At 44.5% G+C, this 18,735-nt stretch overlaps 2 protein-coding genes across 4 annotated transcripts; both read right to left on the bottom strand.

Annotated features, from left to right (window-relative positions):
• Nucleotides 1–2,302: 2,302 nt before the first annotated feature.
• On the bottom strand, nt 2,303–11,157 carry LOC134060165 (cyclin-dependent kinase-like 2). Of its 2 annotated transcripts, XM_062516782.1 has the most exons (12): nt 10,925–11,157; nt 10,748–10,827; nt 9,968–10,162; nt 7,784–7,962; nt 7,507–7,619; nt 6,964–7,109; nt 5,952–6,040; nt 5,731–5,827; nt 3,995–4,179; nt 3,797–3,878; nt 3,058–3,196; nt 2,303–2,911 (listed from the first exon to the last, which is right to left on the bottom strand). In XM_062516782.1, exons 1-12 carry the CDS (start codon nt 11,046–11,048, stop codon nt 2,811–2,813), a joined length of 1,530 nt encoding a protein of 509 aa, XP_062372766.1. In that variant the 5' UTR covers nt 11,049–11,157; the 3' UTR covers nt 2,303–2,810. The 2 variants fall into 2 exon arrangements, with proteins under 2 accessions (XP_062372766.1, XP_062372767.1); XM_062516783.1 differs by lacking the exons at nt 10,748–10,827; nt 10,925–11,157 and adding an exon at nt 10,339–10,696.
• Nucleotides 11,158–11,550: 393 nt separating this feature from the next.
• On the bottom strand, nt 11,551–18,674 carry g3bp2b (G3BP stress granule assembly factor 2b). 2 transcript variants are annotated; one of them, XM_062516136.1, is made up of 13 exons: nt 18,484–18,674; nt 17,360–17,472; nt 17,148–17,229; nt 16,561–16,734; nt 16,223–16,310; nt 15,936–16,041; nt 15,474–15,705; nt 15,161–15,259; nt 14,972–15,068; nt 14,714–14,761; nt 14,311–14,439; nt 12,914–13,032; nt 11,551–12,685 (listed from the first exon to the last, which is right to left on the bottom strand). In XM_062516136.1, exons 2-13 carry the CDS (start codon nt 17,452–17,454, stop codon nt 12,449–12,451), a joined length of 1,506 nt encoding a protein of 501 aa, XP_062372120.1. In that variant the 5' UTR covers nt 17,455–17,472; nt 18,484–18,674; the 3' UTR covers nt 11,551–12,448. The 2 variants fall into 2 exon arrangements, with proteins under 2 accessions (XP_062372120.1, XP_062372119.1); XM_062516135.1 differs by having other exon boundaries at nt 17,360–17,477.
• Nucleotides 18,675–18,735: the final 61 nt, after the last annotated feature.

Here is an 18,735-nt window from a genome sequence, read left to right on the forward strand (position 1 = left end):
GCACAATTTACTATATTGTGCACACATTTTACTTGATTGTGCAATTTACAACAATTAAAATGAGAGCACTTTGTAGTAAAACATGCACAATATTTAGTGAAATATGCTACAATTTACTAAATCGTGCACATGATCCACTAAATTGAGAGCATAATTGAGTAAAATGATCACACTATTTCATAAAATGTAGGCCTACCCACAATTTAGTAAAATGTGTGCACAATTTAGCAAAATGAGTGCATGTTTTCTGGATATACAGACCATGTTGAAATTGGATACAATTGATTTCACAACCGGATTACTCTGGAACATCTTATTATACCCAGGAAAGCATTTGCCCACACCTTTGTGTTCGGTAAAATCTACTATTTATTCTGATATTGGTTTGTCATGTGTTGCGTGAAGAGTTTGTGAGATATTCTACCGAGAAAAATGGATGTGGAGATGGCATTATGATTGGCCTATTTCTTGAAAATTCTGAGATAGCGCTGCGCTGCAGGGAGACTGCGGCTCACTAGTTATTATAGGGCCCAACTTCAAATCAGCGAGATTTACCCTCATATATGAGGCCACTGATAACATTACATGATCCCTACAAGACACTTTCTGAAATCTAACATTCAGGGACTGTGAAAATTCTTCCATATTTCACTGTATGTTTGTGGTACATGCTAGCTCTCTTACCTGCCACAAATTCACCAACCTTGGTGGTGGTGCTAATTCCCATCCCTGGTCTTTACTGACATAATAATATGAAGTTGAAGTATAAAAATGCAGTTGTTTGTATGTGGTTCTTTATAAATCACAATGTTAACAAGGGCTAATCTATGTCTTAACAATTTCAGATTGAGAAAGTAGTGTACTATGAATTTGGTCAAATTCAGTCCAGTTGTTACACTTTATAGCATTATAAACATTTGGGAAGGGTTATAAAGAATTCATAAACGTATAGTTTTTTTTACATACAACTTGTTAGTCATGGCTGCACTTATAAAGCGTTATAATGTGATTGTATAACAATTTAAACACATTCGTAAAGTTTACAAAGTATATATAATGCCTCATAATAATAGACACAAGAAATGAATGCAATATTAAACCCTTACAGCTTAAAGTATCACAATGCATTATTTCAAATAATGCATTGCAAAGTTTCTTTTATCTCTGCATTAAGATACTAGCTGTAAGGGCTTATAATATTGCATTAATTTGTTGCTACTTTATATTTTTGAAACAATTTGTTTTATTTTGTATAGCACTTTGGGCAGTGAAAACTGTGTTTACATGACCTTTGTAAATAAATGTTACTTACTTACTTGCTATGTCTTACACCTTATCTATGTCTACCATTATGAGCTCTTGTGAAGACTTCATATCCCCTTATGATTATGTGTATATCCCTCAGAAATACTGGCTTTAGTCCTACAGTGTCCCCACAATATTTTGGTGTACTTAATGGTTTATAAATGTTTTTCATTGATCTCTAGGATTGGGGATTCCATGGCTGGATGGGTTCCAGCCACCTGAGCTTGATGGAGCCCCAGTTCTGCCTGTTTGCACGATTGTCACGTTAACACCTCCATCTCCAGCCACAGCTGTCCCAGTAAGGCCTCTCCCGCCCAGCAGTGGACCACCCCGACCTCACCCACACCCCACGTCTACCACACAAGCCCCTCCCCTCCTGAACCGAAGTCATTTGCTGTCTCTGCTAGTCTTCCTCCTGTCCAATCAGAAAGGCGATGATCACAAATCTGCTCACAGTGCTGTGGTCATAGGAGCCAGTCATCACCATGGCGGCGCTGCTGCTTTGCCATGGTGGGCAGTGCTGAGGCAGGACAAGGGTGGGGCCAGGCTGAAAGGGAGGGCCAGGTCTGTGCAGGCACTGGCCTGGAGTCAAGTCCTTCAAAAAGCATCAGACTCTGACTCATCTGAGGAACTGGAGTTGGTATGACCAAACGTCCCCATTCTTCGAGGACAGTGCCTGTTTTTGGCATGTCCTTGGTCAAAATGCAACCCAGAACGGTTCACCCCTATTTAGGTAATACAATTTATATTTAAATGATGTTGACCACCAAATTGGTCATGTTTTCCAAGAAATGTCACCGATGTCCATCTTTGACATTAGGTCACCTTAGGATACTCACAATATGCATTAGGGACAACGGATGAAAACTAGCACTCACAAGCTAACTCTGGCTTATTTACATTGTGTGCCAAATAATGAGCATTGTCCCTAATAAATAAACAAACAAATAAATAATAAATACTTTGAGATATTTATACATTACATACAGGCATGGTCTTTGGTTATTATTTTAATCAACACAAAAAGCAGTAAAATGGGAATATTCATACATGTCTAACACTGCAATTGTTGTTTTGTACAAAAAGAATAAATTATGAGGTGAATTCAGCATTTATATAATATTCCCTTTTAATATTTCTGGAAAAGTCTATCACAGTCTTCTTAATGCTTTCACAAAATATCTATATAAAAAAACATGTAACAGGTTGGGATATTGTCTATCCTACTCCTGAACAACCTCAAGTCTTAAAAGCATAAGGAGTTTGACATCAGACATCTGCCCACTGAGTAATATCTTTCCTTTTTCCTGGTCCAACATAAACAGCTTTGTACATGCACTCAAATTGTTATGTCTCTAACAGTGATGAAATACAACATGTAGGCAAACCACTTTATGAGCTTCTCAGTGTATAGGTGGGAACAATGAGGTATTTTACAATGTGAAGAGGGGCATGTGGAAAGCATCAGAGTGACGTCCACATGATCCGTGTTCCGTCTGAACATCTCATATGCCCATATTTGTATTGCAGTGCAGGTCCACTGCCGCTAGAGATGGAATCTTTGTGTCTCTCTTCTGATCTTTCTCTTTATTCGACTTGTGCTTTCCTATGACACCAACACACACATGTTAGATTTGATTTATATTTTAAAATAAAACAAAACCATTGACCATTTCATTCTCTCCTTCTCTCTCTCTCTCTCTCTCTCTCTCTCTCTCTCTCTCTCTCACACACACACACATGTGCACACACCCTCTGTTCCTCTGAGCTCTGGCAGCAGTGTGTTCTTGAGTTCCGGGAGTCGTATATCTTCCCGATGTGTGTGTGTGTCCCTTCTCTTCATCACGGTCCCAACTGATCGCTCACACACCAAACTCCTCTCACTGGGTATCTTAAGAGAACCCACACAGACACAAAGACCAATACAGACACACACATACACATATGGATTTGCTTGATTACAACACTTTATTCTTGTATTAAAATGTGCAAGTGCCACACACCTTAACCTGTAGTGCGCAGAACAAACTAGAAAAGCACTCAGAGAGCGCAGACCTCCGCCTGTATTGTTCTTCCTAGGTTGTCATACATTTGAACCTAAACTATTCAGATCGCCACCACGTGGCCATACCATGCCATTACACCACGAAGCAAAAAACATAAATGCCTCTGGTGACACGGATCACTCCCAAAATGTAATAATTTCTTCCTTGGGTCATTTCTGACCTTCCCTGAAAATGTCATCGAAATCCATCCATTACTTTTTGAGTTATCTTGCTAACAGACAGACAGACAGACCAACAGACAAACAAACCCCGATGAAAACATAACCTCCTTGGCGGAGGTAATTATTTCTGTATCTTAGTGACTATGGAAAAGTTAATGTGGGAATATTTCTGAAGTGCTCTAAATATCATACCTCTTACCAGTTGAAGGATAGATGTCAACCCCATTTACTTACACACACAAACACACACACACACACACACACCTGTACTGCAAGGTGGCTGGACCCAGACTGCTGTGAGATTCGGTTGAGAATGTTGACATGCTTCTTAGTCTTGTCAAAGGACCTTAACAAACAAACACACACACACACACACACACACGCCACTTAATGCAGTCCACTTTTCATATGCCCTGAAAGAAAATAGATGTAGAACGCAGTGCATTTTGGGAAAAGCAATACTTAAGTGTCCCTGGTGCTGGCCCCAGCCCACTGGTGAGGGGGGTATGGCTGATGGGAGGGATGGCTCTTGAGGAGGTAGAGGCGGCCTCCTGGCTACTGAGGGGGCAGAACTCTGGCTCATCCTCACTGGGCCTCACATGGGCCACGGCCGTGCCTTTAGATGGGGCGTCTTTAGGGCCAGGGGCCTATGAAGAGGAACACATTCAAAGTGTGTGTGTGAGAGTGTGAGAGTGAGAGTGAGAGAGAGAGAGAGAGAGAGAGAGAGAGAGAGAGAGAGAGAGGCATTATATCTACACTATTCTGTTGAATCAGAAACACATTTGCCGTCTTTGCCTCTCATATACACTACACCATAGTCTGGTTTTCACCATACTAAGCACAATCTTTTAAGATTGAACATTAGTCTGGGGAGGCTGCGCTTTGATTCTACTGCACAACAGGCGTGATCAATGAGCATCGTTCAAATGACTCTGTACGCTAGGATAGTCCTTCAACCAATCAGACCAATGATCCAGTGCGTCTTTTGGATGACCTAGTTTCTGATTGGAGCCAAAGGTTCTGGCAGTAAACAGAGGAGATAGATCTGCTGGTTTCCAGCCTGAGCTGCCAGGCGAAATTCAAATTTCCCGGAAGTTCAGGCAGGGTTCACCCAGCCTAACTACACCAGTGTTTTCAAAGGCTGTCAGCTGATATTCATTACCTCCAAGGAACTGACCATATACTTCCCAACAACTCCACCACAGCTCTCTTTAGCCTAGTCCTTGGCTTGCCCCGGCAACCATAAATTCTCTGCCAGGACTTGTTGGTCAGAAAGACGTGATTGGTTTAGACCCTTGTCAGTCAAATATGTCTGCCAATGGATGAATGTTTGAATGAATCTTTGAATGAATGTGTTTTCTTTGACAGAAGAGAATGTTTTTTTGATTGAAGATATATTTTTTGATTGAAGAACACTTTTTTATGCTTGAATAATAAAGACACAAATCTACCTTCATAGTGAGCTAAATGAATTGTTTTTCAGTCTTTGAACATTCATGCACGAACTGTATGGGACAAGCACGAATGGCCACAGAACTTTCGCGAAGACATGCTTCCATTTGCTACACCAGACGGGCGAGCTTGTTTTTTCTGTTAGCCTACTGTCTATGTGTGCGAGCAGCATGTCTGCACTCCACATCAGAGAAAAAGATTCGGAGGCAAAGCTAAAAGTGAGCCCAGCTACAACTTGTAAGGCATCACCAATATCAAGTTAATGTTACAGATTATACCACTGCTTGGTCTAATTTCCTATTGTGATGTGCTATTTGGAACGTGCATTATTTTTCGACATACGCACGGCTATGAAGTAGTTCCCTTTTTTGGGGCTTATCACACTTGAATATTAATTCGCCAGTCCGCCTGCGGCGTCGGGACCTTATTACCACTTCGAACGTGCATTATTTTCCTATAAACGCACGGCGCGTTGTTGATTATCCCTTACTGATTTGTCTACAGTACATACATTCTTAAAGTGGTCTTGTCTACAGTTTAATATTAAAAACATTAATAGACGGAAGATGTTTTCGGAGTGTGATCTGCAGGCGACTTGTTGGCTATTTTTAGAAGGTGCGCTGTGGGCGCCTCATAGGCGTCCCGCGGGCACTGCGTTGGAGACGCCTGGATTAGTGTGTGAGAGTGAGGGAGAAAGAGAGAAAAGAGGAAGAGTGGACAAGGGTGTTAGTGTGGACGTGTCTCACCCTCCTCTCCTCTGTCTCCTGTTTAGCTGCTACGGCTCCTTTAAGTGAGCTATTGGTCTCCTTCATGTCCTCCTTGTAGCTTTGCACCTGATGAAACCTGAATAATAGAGAAAGGATTGAGCTTTGTGTGTGTGTGTGTGTGTGTGGTGTGTGTGTGTGTGTGTGTGTGTGTGTGTGTGTGTGTGTGTGTGTGTGTGTGTGTCTATTGCAAGTGTGAGTACCTGACATTAAAGCCATCTTTGGTAAAATACTCATGCTGTTGAAGATCCACACAGCACGGTCTGTTATCAGGGTCAATCTGCAAACATTCCTAACACACACACACACACATTCATATATTCTGTTCCTGTGCGATGGTGTCATTCACACATAAGCCCTTTTCAGACAGGTTTTGCGCACATTTTGCGATAATTGCTTACCGCATTTCTGACGGTAGCAGACATTCAGACATTAAGCATATATGCGAAATGTATATGGCCACCTGTTGTTCACATCTAATGTAGAATTTCCGTCAATTGGGCTGTGTGTAGTGTAGTTTTCACACCGGGAGTAGCCTTGCTGCTTTACTGTAGGTTACGAAGGTAACTATGGATCTGTGAGACCGAGGGATGACTGTCACCATCCCTTTTTAGACCGTAGTGACGGTCAGAGTGAGGTCGAAACAGATCTGCAGCGTGTTAGAGAGATGTAGGCTAACTGTTCAGTGATAGGGAGCACTTTAAATACACGTAATACTTCCCTTGATCATCACTGACAAGTGCAGATTTTTTCCGCGATTGCTGTTCACATAGCAGCTGTGGCGGCAACATTACGGAAACATGACTAGGTCGGCAGCAGGAAGTTCCGATAGTAGATGTGCGGACATATGCATTCAGACAGCACAACGGAAAAAAAACTATCGTAAAATGTCGTAAATACACGTCTGTCTCAAAGGGGCTATACTGTATGAGCGCATAATGTCAGCATGTAACTGGTAAATCTGGTAAAGATTGTCAATGATGTAATGTGCCAAGTGTGCCTTTGTGCTCACCCATGTGTACAAATCTCTGGCTTATTTATGCATGCTTGCTTGCTGGCATAGAGCACTGTTTAGGTTTTGGTTGCTTGATTATTTGGTTATGTGTATACGCGTGTGTGTAAGAGGGAGAGAGAGACAGAGGGGGAGAGAGAGAGAGAGAGAGAGAGAGACAGACAGACAGAGAGAGAGAGAGAGAGAGAGAGAGAGGTCTGTACCTTGGCAAGGCTGGCAGCAGATTGTGTGAGCGTGGGGAAGCGCATGTCGAGCGTGTGAGTGTTTGTGTGCAGGTTCTCAGGGAGACTGACTCCAGAGAACAGTGGGTTTCTGTAGAACATCTCCTGGTGCCGTGGTGTGAGACTACCTGCACACAAGCACACACACACACACACACACGCACACACACACACACACACACACACACACACACACACCAGACATTCTTAAGTGTCAAACACAGATTAAACATCACACTTAATGGCATAGGCTATCTCAGAGTTTTCCCATGATCACTCCAGAGGACTGTATGTGTTTTCTTTTCCCACATCAAAAAAGAGAAAGTAATGTTGAACACTAGCTATCAATGAAGGATATTATGGTGAAGAGTGGCTGTGATCTGAAGGTCTGAATATGAGAGTGTCTGGTCTCAGTCTTGTTGAGAGGGGATAACAGCAGAACATCCACTCAGAGCCCACTCAATAAGGACAACTCTCTGCCTGGTAGTGTGTGTGTGTGTGTGTGTGTGTGTGTGTGTGTCTTACCGATGCATCTGATGATGTGGTAGAGCTGGTCAATGTCAGAGTCACCAGGAAACAGAGGCTCCCCACTCAGCATCTCCATAAACAGACACCCAACAGCCCAGATATCCACAGCCCTACACACACACACACACACACACACACACACACACAGAGAGAGAGAGAGAGAGAGAGAGAGAGAGAGAGAGAGCTAATCACACATACCAGAGCCAAGTTGTCCACACTCCAACATGCATGATGCTCATGCAAAGGCCCACTGCTCCTCTTTGGGACTACCTACTTGCCGTATTTGGGGTCCCCCACGAGTAGTTCAGGTGCTCTGTACCAGCGCGTTGCCACGTAGTCCGTGTAGGCCTCCCCCGGCAAAGCCAGCGTGCGCGCAAACCCGAAATCACACAACTTGACCACGCCCTGCTGGGACACCAGAACATTCTCCGGCTTCACGTCCCTGTGGATGATCTACACACATACAGTACCATACCATCAATGAGATACACAATATTGCCAAAAGTATTCGCTCACCTGCCTTGACTCACATATGAAGTTCAGTCACATCCTATTCTTAATCCATCGGGTTTACTATGATGCTGGTCCACCCTTTGCAGCTATAACAGCTTCAACTTTTCTGGGAAGACTTTCCACAAGGTTTAGGAGTTATGCAAGGGGTCACCTATTTTAAAGGTGAGACTTTATAAACTGTTGAGCAGAGACGTACTCTAAATATGTGTTTGAGAGTAAAGACGTGTTTGGAATGAAGCCTGTATGTTTGGTGGAGATAATTGTACCAGTGGCATTGTCTGGGTCAGGTTTGTTGGGAGTGTGCAAATAAGACAGAAGAATGTGTTGGTGTTGTTGCCTGTGTGGTGAAAAGCATGTCTCTACAACTTGATTTTGCGCAATTCTGCAGTTTCCCCAGCCTATTGTCTTGTCAAAACAGTGAACAACACAAACCGGTGCCAAGCCTTAATCTGAACATGTCTAATAGGATTAAAATATTTATCACTGTCGTGACTGTCTAATGGAAAGAGATATGGGGGTGTTTGTGTGAATGTGTAGGCCTACGTGTGTGTGGGTGTGTGTGTCAAATAATTGCTGGAGTTCATGCAGAATGGTGTGAGATCACCAGCAGGATCACCTTTCATCACCTCAAACACAGACAGACAGACACAAAGACACCATGCTTTCATCATGACATCACGTTTTGCATGCACCTGATTACCTAAATGAATTTGCGATGACAACGGGATAAAATTGTCACGAGAATAACATATGCACAATCAGGGCTAAAGTATTGTCGCGGTCACCGATCCACTGAGCTGCTGAACAGCAAGATCACTCAGACAGGTTTACTTCTAGTGCTCTCTAGACTGCCAGTAAATCCTCTGGGTTGAGCGCTTATGAAGACACAGCTGTACGTGGTCTCACGCAAGTCATCAATTGCCCTTGGCCATTTTCAGCCGATTAGATGCAACCAATTCGACCAACTTTTTTGTTAGTCTAATTGTTTTTTTTTTCTTGTATTTTTTCCTTTTTTGTAATTTGTTAATTTGTTTGTTGTCTGTCTCGGACGTCTTGGTGTCACAGGTACGCTGGCGACTACGCCGCTCCGTCCGGCATCTTTTGTCGTGTCTTGTATAGGCTTATGAGGGGCGCTTGGTTGCACTCTGCGCTATGTAAATAAAGGTGACTTGACAATGTAGCCAAGGACACACTCCCTGGACCCTGGACACTCTATAGTATAATCATTTATATCACCATTGATATACTTAATAATACCAACCATCATGACTTACAGTAATACTAACACACTCTATTTCTCTTCCCTTTCCCCTATACCTCACCTGTTAGGTAAACCATTACCAGCCATCAACCATCTCTGTGCCTGTCCCTCATCACACCTGAAGTCACATCCCTCTGACTGCCCTACCATCGCCATTGCCATTGCCATCGCCATCCCTATGACTGCCCTACCATCGCCTGCTGTGGTTCCCTGCCCGAATCTTTGGCCCACGCATCCTAGCGACCCATCACTTTCCGAAATAACTGATGGATTACTAATGGACAATTTATTCCCTACACTGGACTATTTGAACTTTCATTGTCATTGTAACTTTCAAACTACAAATGACTTTACTGTAACTGACCCCAGGCAGATGGGTTGGGCCCTTGAGTCGTGGATCTGTCTGAGGTTTCTTCCTGTGTATCTCCAATTCTAGGGAGTTTTTCCTTGCCCCTGTTACTCATGGGCTCTCTTTGAATGTTTAACACTCTGTAAAGCGCCATGAGACATGTGTAATGTTTTGGCGCTCTATAAGTGAAATTAAATTGAAATGAAAGCGCCTGCTGTGGCAAATAATAAGAGCACACACAATTACTGAACTTACATAACTAAACCCATATAGAGAGCATCTCTCTCATAGCTCTAAAGTGCGCGAATATGGTGACGATCGGACTTCATACACACATTGTGCTGGTGACAGTAGCTGAGAGCCCTCAGGATCTGGTACAAATAGGTCCGGCATCTGTTCTTCTCCAGCCCAGAGGAATGGAACTCCAGCTCATCCAGCAGGTTCCGGTCCACAAACTCGAACACCAGGTACCAGCGGCGTCTCCTCTTGCACACCTCCAGCAGGCTGACCAGGTTCTCATGCCGTAGTTGCTGCCACACACAAACCATTAGTGTTTAGTAATGTGTGTCGGCTAGCCAGCATTTCAGTTAACAGTAAAAACATAGGCCTACTGCTTTAAACAAAACACATGTAAGTAAATATGCTATGTTCAGGCATTTTTTTTCGGAGAGTTAACTTTACGCACAAACCCTACAAAAAATCTTACTTTCAGCATCTTTATCTCGCGGAGGGCGATTTTCTTCACGCTTTTGTCATCCTCACTTTCCAAAAACTTCTTCACAGCCACAATCTTTCCGGTGTCGCGGTTGCGGCACTTCAGCACCATTCCATAACTGCCCTCCCCAACAAGCCCCAAATTCTCATATTTTTCCATCAAGTGTGAACCGGTGCTGCGCTTCACCTGTGCGACACAGCGATGTCTTTGTTGTGTAACTTTAGCCAGCCTTAATAATGAAGCGTCTCAAACCCACCCACACACGGCGGCTTCATTTTACCAAGACTCTGCAGGGAGTGTGTTATATAACCCTAAAGTTAAACCATTAAACATGTGCCCATCTACGTTTTGTTAATAATTGTTGACCGGGGCATCGCGCCCACCTACCCAATTTTCTTACCGGTTTAAATAGGCTTTTCGAAGTTACATCCCACTGGGGTTCACGCCGTTCACGCCAGGTCGTCAGGCGACCAAAATGTCCTGAGGGGAGAAAAAAGGCGTCACGCTAAGTGTCTCGCGCCTACTTGCATGTGCGGGTTGGTCAACTAGAGAAGGATCAGCTGTCAGCACAGGTTACCCATAGCAACGGGCCTCCTGCATGATACACAAAGGGAGATCTGCTGAAAAGATGTTTGTGCCCCGAGTAGTCTGGATGTCGGTCCCAAGATCAAGTTTAAGCGCCAGCATCCACGTAGACTCATCAATTCGTGAATTCAGTCTCAAAGTCAGACTAAGGGACTCTAGAGGAACTTTTGAAGGTTTCTAGTTTTTGCAATTTCTTCATGAATCACTAGTGTTAAGGTTCCTCACTTTCAGCAATTCGGTGAAACTACTGGAGTATCACATTCTTTTGAAATGGTCTACATCAGTTAACTATTAAGTAAAGTGACCTAGCGAAGGTCATGTCAAGTCAATATCTAAGGGGGTGTGTGCTGAAGCAAAACTGGCCATTGTATGGCTGATAAATTCCCAAACTATGCTAGCCTCTTTGGCATGACAACTACATATCTTAAGACAATCAGGCCATAGTATTCAAGGACAACTATCAAGTAAAATGAACACTGATTATAACTCCAAACAATTACTTTCAAACTCATGTACGGTAAGCTAGTAGTACAGCCATCGACACCAAAAACTTCAAGAGGACTGCTATATTATGAATCAGAGGAACAGCTTTTTTAAAAAAGATGTCCACATGTAAAGTTTCTCAGTAGTTTCGTTTTTATTGAAAGTTGACACGCTCACGCATACACATACACACAGTTGGGATTGGTCGCGCGGGAGCCGGAAGCAGTGCGACACCCCAGCAGATAAGAGGTGCGGGGCTCTGCACATCACCTACATTTTTTTACCTTTCTGTAGAAAAGAGCGGAACATTCAATCACAAGCGGGAGCTGTAAGGTCACACAGAACATACGTACGCACGCACACACACAAACTGAAACGCACGCACGCATACACACACACACACACACATTCACATACACACGTGCACACTAAAAGTCTTCCTTTCACCACAAACAAAAACAAAAAGCTCAACCAGCTCACAAGAACCACCCAACGACAACCACACACAAACAAACGTGCATGCGTACAAGAATACCAGCATTGATCTTTTTGAACCATTCACACAGCTGCGGTGTCACCCATCTCACAGCACACAGACAGGGAGAAAGAAAGAAAAGAGGCGGAGAGAGAGAAAGAGAGAGAAAACAGTTATAAGGCACCATCTCGCGTTATTATTAACTACCAAAATAAATTAATCGAGTGTGAGCGTTGATTTGCGTCCGTCGCGTGCGAGCTTTCCCGGTTGACCAATCCAGAAACCCCTCCCACCTCCGAGTGACATCACCAGTTCTGTTTGTTCCTCAGAAATAAAAAAGAAAACAGAAAAAAAAAAAATAACCAAGAAAAAAAAAAGGCTTTTCCTCAGGTTCTCTTGTTCTGCACCAGCAGTTAGGCAGTCCAGGGACATTCCAGAGAGAGAAAGAAAGAAAGAAAGAGGGTAAAGAGAGAAAGAAAGAGCGCTGTGAATGTTGGGATATTTTGTCGCTTTTTTCCCCCTCCGTCAAACATCATGGGTCAAGCTAGCTCTGGCCCTTCAGCGCCTCTGGCCGGTGAATCGGCTCTCTCCGCCCTGGCCGCCACCCCTGCCGGAGCCAATCCCTCCGCGGGAGGAAGGCGGGCCACGGCCCATGCCGTTGCCCATTGGCCCTCGGGCGCCCCCGCCACGCCGCATGTCTCCTCCGGCGCCCCCGCCTCGGGTCTCCCTCTCTCGCAGAGCGCGAGTCTTCTTTTCCTCCACGTTCAGACGCACATCCCCACGGAACATCACAGGCTAGATGGGAGAGAAGCGGGTGAGTAGGTGTGTTTCAGTTGGACATCGACCACAACACTGGTTTGCACAGTTGGAGGCCAAGAGACACATGACAGAAGTGTAGTGCTCTCTCCACTTTCTGGTGAGCCAGGTTCAATATGCCAGACAAAATGTAACAAGAGTGGAATACAGAATGCTCTGTGTGTGTGTGTGTGTGTGTGTGTGTGTGTGTGTGTGTGTGTTTCCCACCTTGGCTGCCAGGATCCTTTGCACAGGCTCAGAGTCATCAAATACAACGAAGCCAAAGTTGGGCAGTTTCCCGCCGACACCCTTCGTGTTGATGCGCATCTCAACCACATTCCCAAAAGCTGCAAACAGATAGTATACAGAGACTGTCAACAACCACATATAATCTTATTTCTCAAGCTCCTTTCTGTGCAACAACCATAGAAGTTTCCAGTGGGGCATGAAATCAAAACTATTTAAGCCGAACAATTGTAATGTTTATGATGTCGAAATGTAGACCTCTTGTAGCACAAGAAGTGTTGTCAAAAGAACCACATGTTTAGATTCTAAATGGCATGTTACTGTATGTACACACCGCCACAGCTGTTGAGCTACAAAATTACAGGACGTAATTCATTTTCAATGGAAGCTGCAAATCCGTCGGCATAGAAAATTGGGAGTTTTGAGCAAACAGTGTTAAGTAGAAAGTTGAAACTTGATCAACTTTGTGGTAATGAGCTATGACACGGTTCAGCAGCAAACGAGCGGACACCAAGTCAGAATGAGGTGTACACACTACAGTTGAGCGAGCAAAACCTATGTGTCAGATCTTACGAAACATCTGTTTCATTTAGTGTTTGTCATAACGAGAATGAGGCCAAGTCAGTGTTTTTAGTCTATATGAATGATAGACAATCAAATGAACATGGTGTCCAAAATGTTTTTATAGGCTAAATGTTACATGAGCAAGTTATGGATGGTAGCTAGCGACAGAGATTTTTAAGGCGGGGCAAGATCAGAGGCCACTTCCCGGAACCCAGATTGCACGGGTGTGGCTTCTGATGAAGTACCTTGCTCGGTCTTAACAATCTTTGGCAGCGATATGCAGGCTACTCATGGGTTTCATCAGGTACCCTGCCACAGGTGTATAAAATCAAGCACCTAGTTTATGAATGCTGACTGTATGGTGCTTCATGACTACCCTGGAAATCCAGAGTTCTCGGAAGAGCACAATTTGAATTTGCTCAGCGAGTCACTCTAGCAATCAGTAATGCTCATGACCCATGTCCTTGGAGCCGACCTGCACCAATAACATCACAAGGGACACGATAAAACCCAAATACTCTCTAAGGTAATTGCCAGATTCTGTCAATCATTCAAAATTGAAGCAAGCCCATTTTCTATTGCTTCTTGATAAAGTAATGTTTTATATCAAATGAATTTCATTTGTGTAGGGATGCGTTATCTCAGCAATTGTTTTGAAATGTAACATATCACTGAACAGTCCAGCGGACACCTGGAATAGCTCCTAGGTTCCAGCAGGCAAAACAGGGCGGTGTGTACATACAGTTACAGAGAGTTTAAGCGCCCTCGAAAGGTTCTGGTTTCGCTTCAGAAGGGGTTAAAACGAGGCCACTCACTCATGAAGAAGTCCTTGAGCTCTCCCTCGTCGATGTCGTGTGGCAGGTTGCCCACAAACAGCTGATGAGAGTCTGGGTAGCGCACGGTCCTGCGCACCTCCTGCTCACCTGACTCGCCATCCCCACGTCCTGCACACACACACACACACACACACACACACACACAGTCACTTATCTGGCGTGTCTCAATATATACAGTTTCATATGTAAACATGCCTTAAGACATCAGAAACATCTGAGGTCGTTATAAATAATTATCCATTTTCAAATCTTAAACAGCCTGAATTGAGGCACAGTGCCTGAGAACATGAATCCCTGTATGAGGATTGAAACAGGACTCTTACATCTGGATGTGTGTGTATGCGCTCCCACACACACAGGTTAAATGTGAGGAGGTTCATACCTTTGAAACTGAAGTAGGGTTTTCCACTGGATTCTGAAGCTGCACCCTCTACAAAGAGACAAACATCAACATTAAAATGACTACCTGATGCACTATATTAGAAATACTTTAGCCACTGCGGACGAGGTGAGTTTAATGGCACTCTAAACCTGTTGAAAATGTCCAGTGCTACTCATGACCTAATACCCTCCAAACTTCAGAGGACAGTGTGTGTGTGTGTGTGTGTGTGTGTGAGTAAAAGGGGCTTGGTCTGCTCACCTGGGCGGTTTCCTCTAGGGACGAAGGCCGGCCTCTCTCGAGCCCGCTGGTCTCTAGGCAACGCCGCCTGGGCATCTGCCTTCACCTCCACCCTGGGCTGCAGGGACAAAACAGGGAGTTTGGAATGGTCACCATTTTCAAAGGTCTTCCAAGACAAATCGATAAGCGCATTGTGTGAGGAGCCCTCACCTGTGGGCTGGACACTTTGACCACATGGGGAGGTATCCCAGAGGCAGGGGGCCCACTAGGGGGCAAGTTCTTACTGGTCACCGAAGCCCAAGAGAAAGTCTGAGGAGGACCAATCACAAAGCAGCATTCACCCAGAGTATTCAACAGCAATCAAGAACAACTGCAACTGATAAGGTAATGGTCACATTTTTTTTTTATTAGATCATACATAGAAACATCAAGGATCCCATACTTAATAATTACAGTGAAAGTTAAATGAAATACTGAAAGCCTCCAACCTCCTTTAGCTAGACAATCTGAAGGTTCAACTCACCTTGGGTGGTTCAGGTGTTTGTGGGGGTGGAGACTGAGCGGGTGCAGGAGAAGGGCCTTTCTCCTCCGGCTCTTCCGGAACCTTCTCCTCCTCCTCTGGCCCCACATCCTCCACCTGGGGCTCTGCCTCTGGGACAGGCTCAGGTCCCGCCTCCTGATTGGCCTCCGGCTCAGGCTGGACCTCTGGCTCCGCCTCTGCAACCACCTCCTCCTGAGGCTCTTCCACACCATTACTACAATACACACACACATACACATATAGATAAATGGGAAATATGTATTTGTGGCATACATGAAAACCCTTGTGTACACATTGTGAGCGTGTGTGCAAATACTATATGACAAATATGTCTCATAGGCTTCATCAAGGCTCAGACTCAAGTGTGCAGTTAGGACTCGTATTTACACAATATGCATTGTTTGGGTTAAAGTGTAGCTGTGTCTCCAGTGTGTGTGTGCATACCTGACAGGAGCATGCTCATAGTAGGCAGCGCTGGAAGGGGTCTCCTGAGGCTCAGGGGACGTGTGGGTCTCCTGTTGCTCTTCCTCACCCTCCTCATCCTCAGAGTCTGCAAACACAAGAATTCATAACAGAGTTTGAAGGTGTGTGTCTGTGTGTCTGTGTGTCTGTGTGTCTGTGTGTCTGTGTGTCTGTGTGTCTGTGTGTCTGTGTGTCTGTGTGATTGAAAGGCTAACTTTAATGTGTTGGTGTGCATGTGTGCGTGCACATGGAGGCAAAACAGTACTCACCACCTAGCTCAGCCTCAGAGTCGTTGAAGAGCTCCTCCTCGTAGCGGAAGATGTCATTGTGTACATAGAACTTATTCGCTGCAGAGCCCTACAATGCAGATAAACAGACAAAGAGTTTGTGGCTTGGTAAATATGTATGCCTGTGGTGAACACACTTTCGATAAGTCCAGAGGGTGTATGTGCTCTGAACACTAGAATTGGAAGACATTTAAATGAGCTCACCAATATTAAGGTCTGGCAGCATAACATAACAGCTCAGAACATAAATCCTTGATGGGACCTTTAATGTTAATTGTGTGCTAACTTATGAGAGTGTGTGTCAAAGAGAGCGCCCACACCTCTGGTGCCAGCACAAACGTCTGCATGAACCTCCTCATGGGACGGCCACTGTTGGACAGCTCCCCCATCACCTGGACCACCACCCCATCACCGAGGGTCGCGTGAGCGTCCACGTGACGGATTTTGGTGTGACACTCACTGAACTGCAGCGACATCACCTTCTTATGGATTTCCTATAGGCACAGTCCAGAATTGACAGGATTTTAATGCAACATGCATGTTTAACTATTTCCACAGTATTTTTCTGGTACATAAAATTCTCAACTATGCTTGTGCACTACGCTACACAATATAGCTATCCCTCTTAACTGCTTAGAAATGCACCACGTTTTATTTTGTGTTACCATACTTGGTCGTGTGACTACTCGTGTAACTGTATTTTAATAGGGAAAACATGGAGGTGTTTGGTCGCTTCTAACTTCATCTGTTTGGATCCTAATTAATGCATTGGGCTAGCTAAGTGCTATCAAAGTTGCGACAAAAAATCCTCACAGGTGAGGCGTAATCCATATACAGGAAAGCCAGACCATGTGTTGTGTTGGCTGTGTAACACTTTAGTACTCTTAATAAAGGTGAAATTACTTACAGCCTGGCCATAGACAGCCTCCTCTGGTTTCCCACTGCTGTCCAGGCCTCCATGGACATAAGAGGAGTTTCTGCCATAGAACCTAAAATGCAATAGATTGGACACAGTGAGAAAACTATGCAGTGACTAACAGACACTGACTGACTGGCACCACTCAGGAGGTCCAATCAAGACTTAAATTGTTGGTCTCTCTCCCTCACACACACACACACCTGTGCAGGTAGTCAGGAGCCTTGTTCAAAAGTGTGTAGTACTGCCTCACAAACTCGCGACCTACGAGCAGGGGGCTTGGTTTCTCCATAACCATCTCTTAGGGAGCAGGGAGCTGCACTGAGAGACAGAGACAGGTTAGTGGGAACAAGGAAACAATGGAGACACATCACAAATGACGACAGATGAGCGGGCCTAGGCCAAGCAATGCGTTGCTAGTGGCAGTATGCAGATTCAACGAGACAAAGGCTTAACGTTACACTACGAACAAGACAACATAAATTGGCAAATAACGGGAGTGGTAAACAGGATTTAATCCCCTGCGGACATCACCTGATCATAACGTCAAGTTATCCCAGCCACTGCGGTCACTGATCATAATGTTAACGTTACAGCTAGCATTTATAGTTATGCGACGTTGAGTGCCTAACATAGCTGATAGTAATATAATCAAAATATATATGTTAATACAGTGTAGTAAATTATATATTGGTCACACATATAATGGAATAGGCGTCGTAAAGATTTATGCGACATGAGTCCAGCTAACATAAAGGCTAGCTCGCTAACTGTTAATTGTCTAGCGCAGGGCAGACCAGCAATACTAGCAAGCTAGCTAGGAACTGCGCAGTGCCATGAAACCCGTCCAACATCAACCAACATTAACCCATTCTTGTGGATCGTATTTGGCTAATTTTCACAGCCCTGAATGTGTTATGTTAAACCAATTGTCTTTGTTTGCAGGTTCGCTATGGCACAATCACCACACGTTCAAGAGACTGACCCAGTGGTGGATTGGGGAAGCTGTCCTATACCAATGGCGAAGAGATGGACTAGCTTGCTATTACTTACCTAGCAAGGTAGCTAGCAGGCTAACGCACCAAAGAAAAGCTCGGGATTTAATGATGGCGTTGACTTGTAATTGTGTAACATCATCTTATACAACATAATAATGTATAATCAGACAACATTAGGCAAACGACAGGAAAAGAAAGGGTATTTTTGGAAAGGTTTCTGGATCAACGCAAACGGGACAGTGAGTCAGGCTAGCTACTTGAAGACAAAGCAAAGTGGGGTCTTGCTACCTGGGTTAGCCTTAGCTTTCTGTTGCCGCAGGGCTACTCACCAGGATGAAAAGTGTGGTTGACCTGGCGTTGCGGTGCTCTGTGTGGAATCGATTAACAAACCGTATATTGATGCCACCAGTCCGGCAAACAAATGGCGTTCGGGACACAGAATTACTCTGGTCTTCACACACCACTTCGGCGTCTCACCCCCTGCTGAGCGAGCAGGGAACCCCAATGCTAAGCCGGGTGTGACGCAAAAAGCATCTTTTTCCCGCCGGGGTCGCGGCAAAATTACGTCACTCAATCTGGAA

Source organism: Sardina pilchardus, chromosome 16, assembly GCF_963854185.1.
Source record: "Sardina pilchardus chromosome 16, fSarPil1.1, whole genome shotgun sequence".
NCBI lineage: Eukaryota > Metazoa > Chordata > Actinopteri > Clupeiformes > Clupeidae > Sardina > Sardina pilchardus.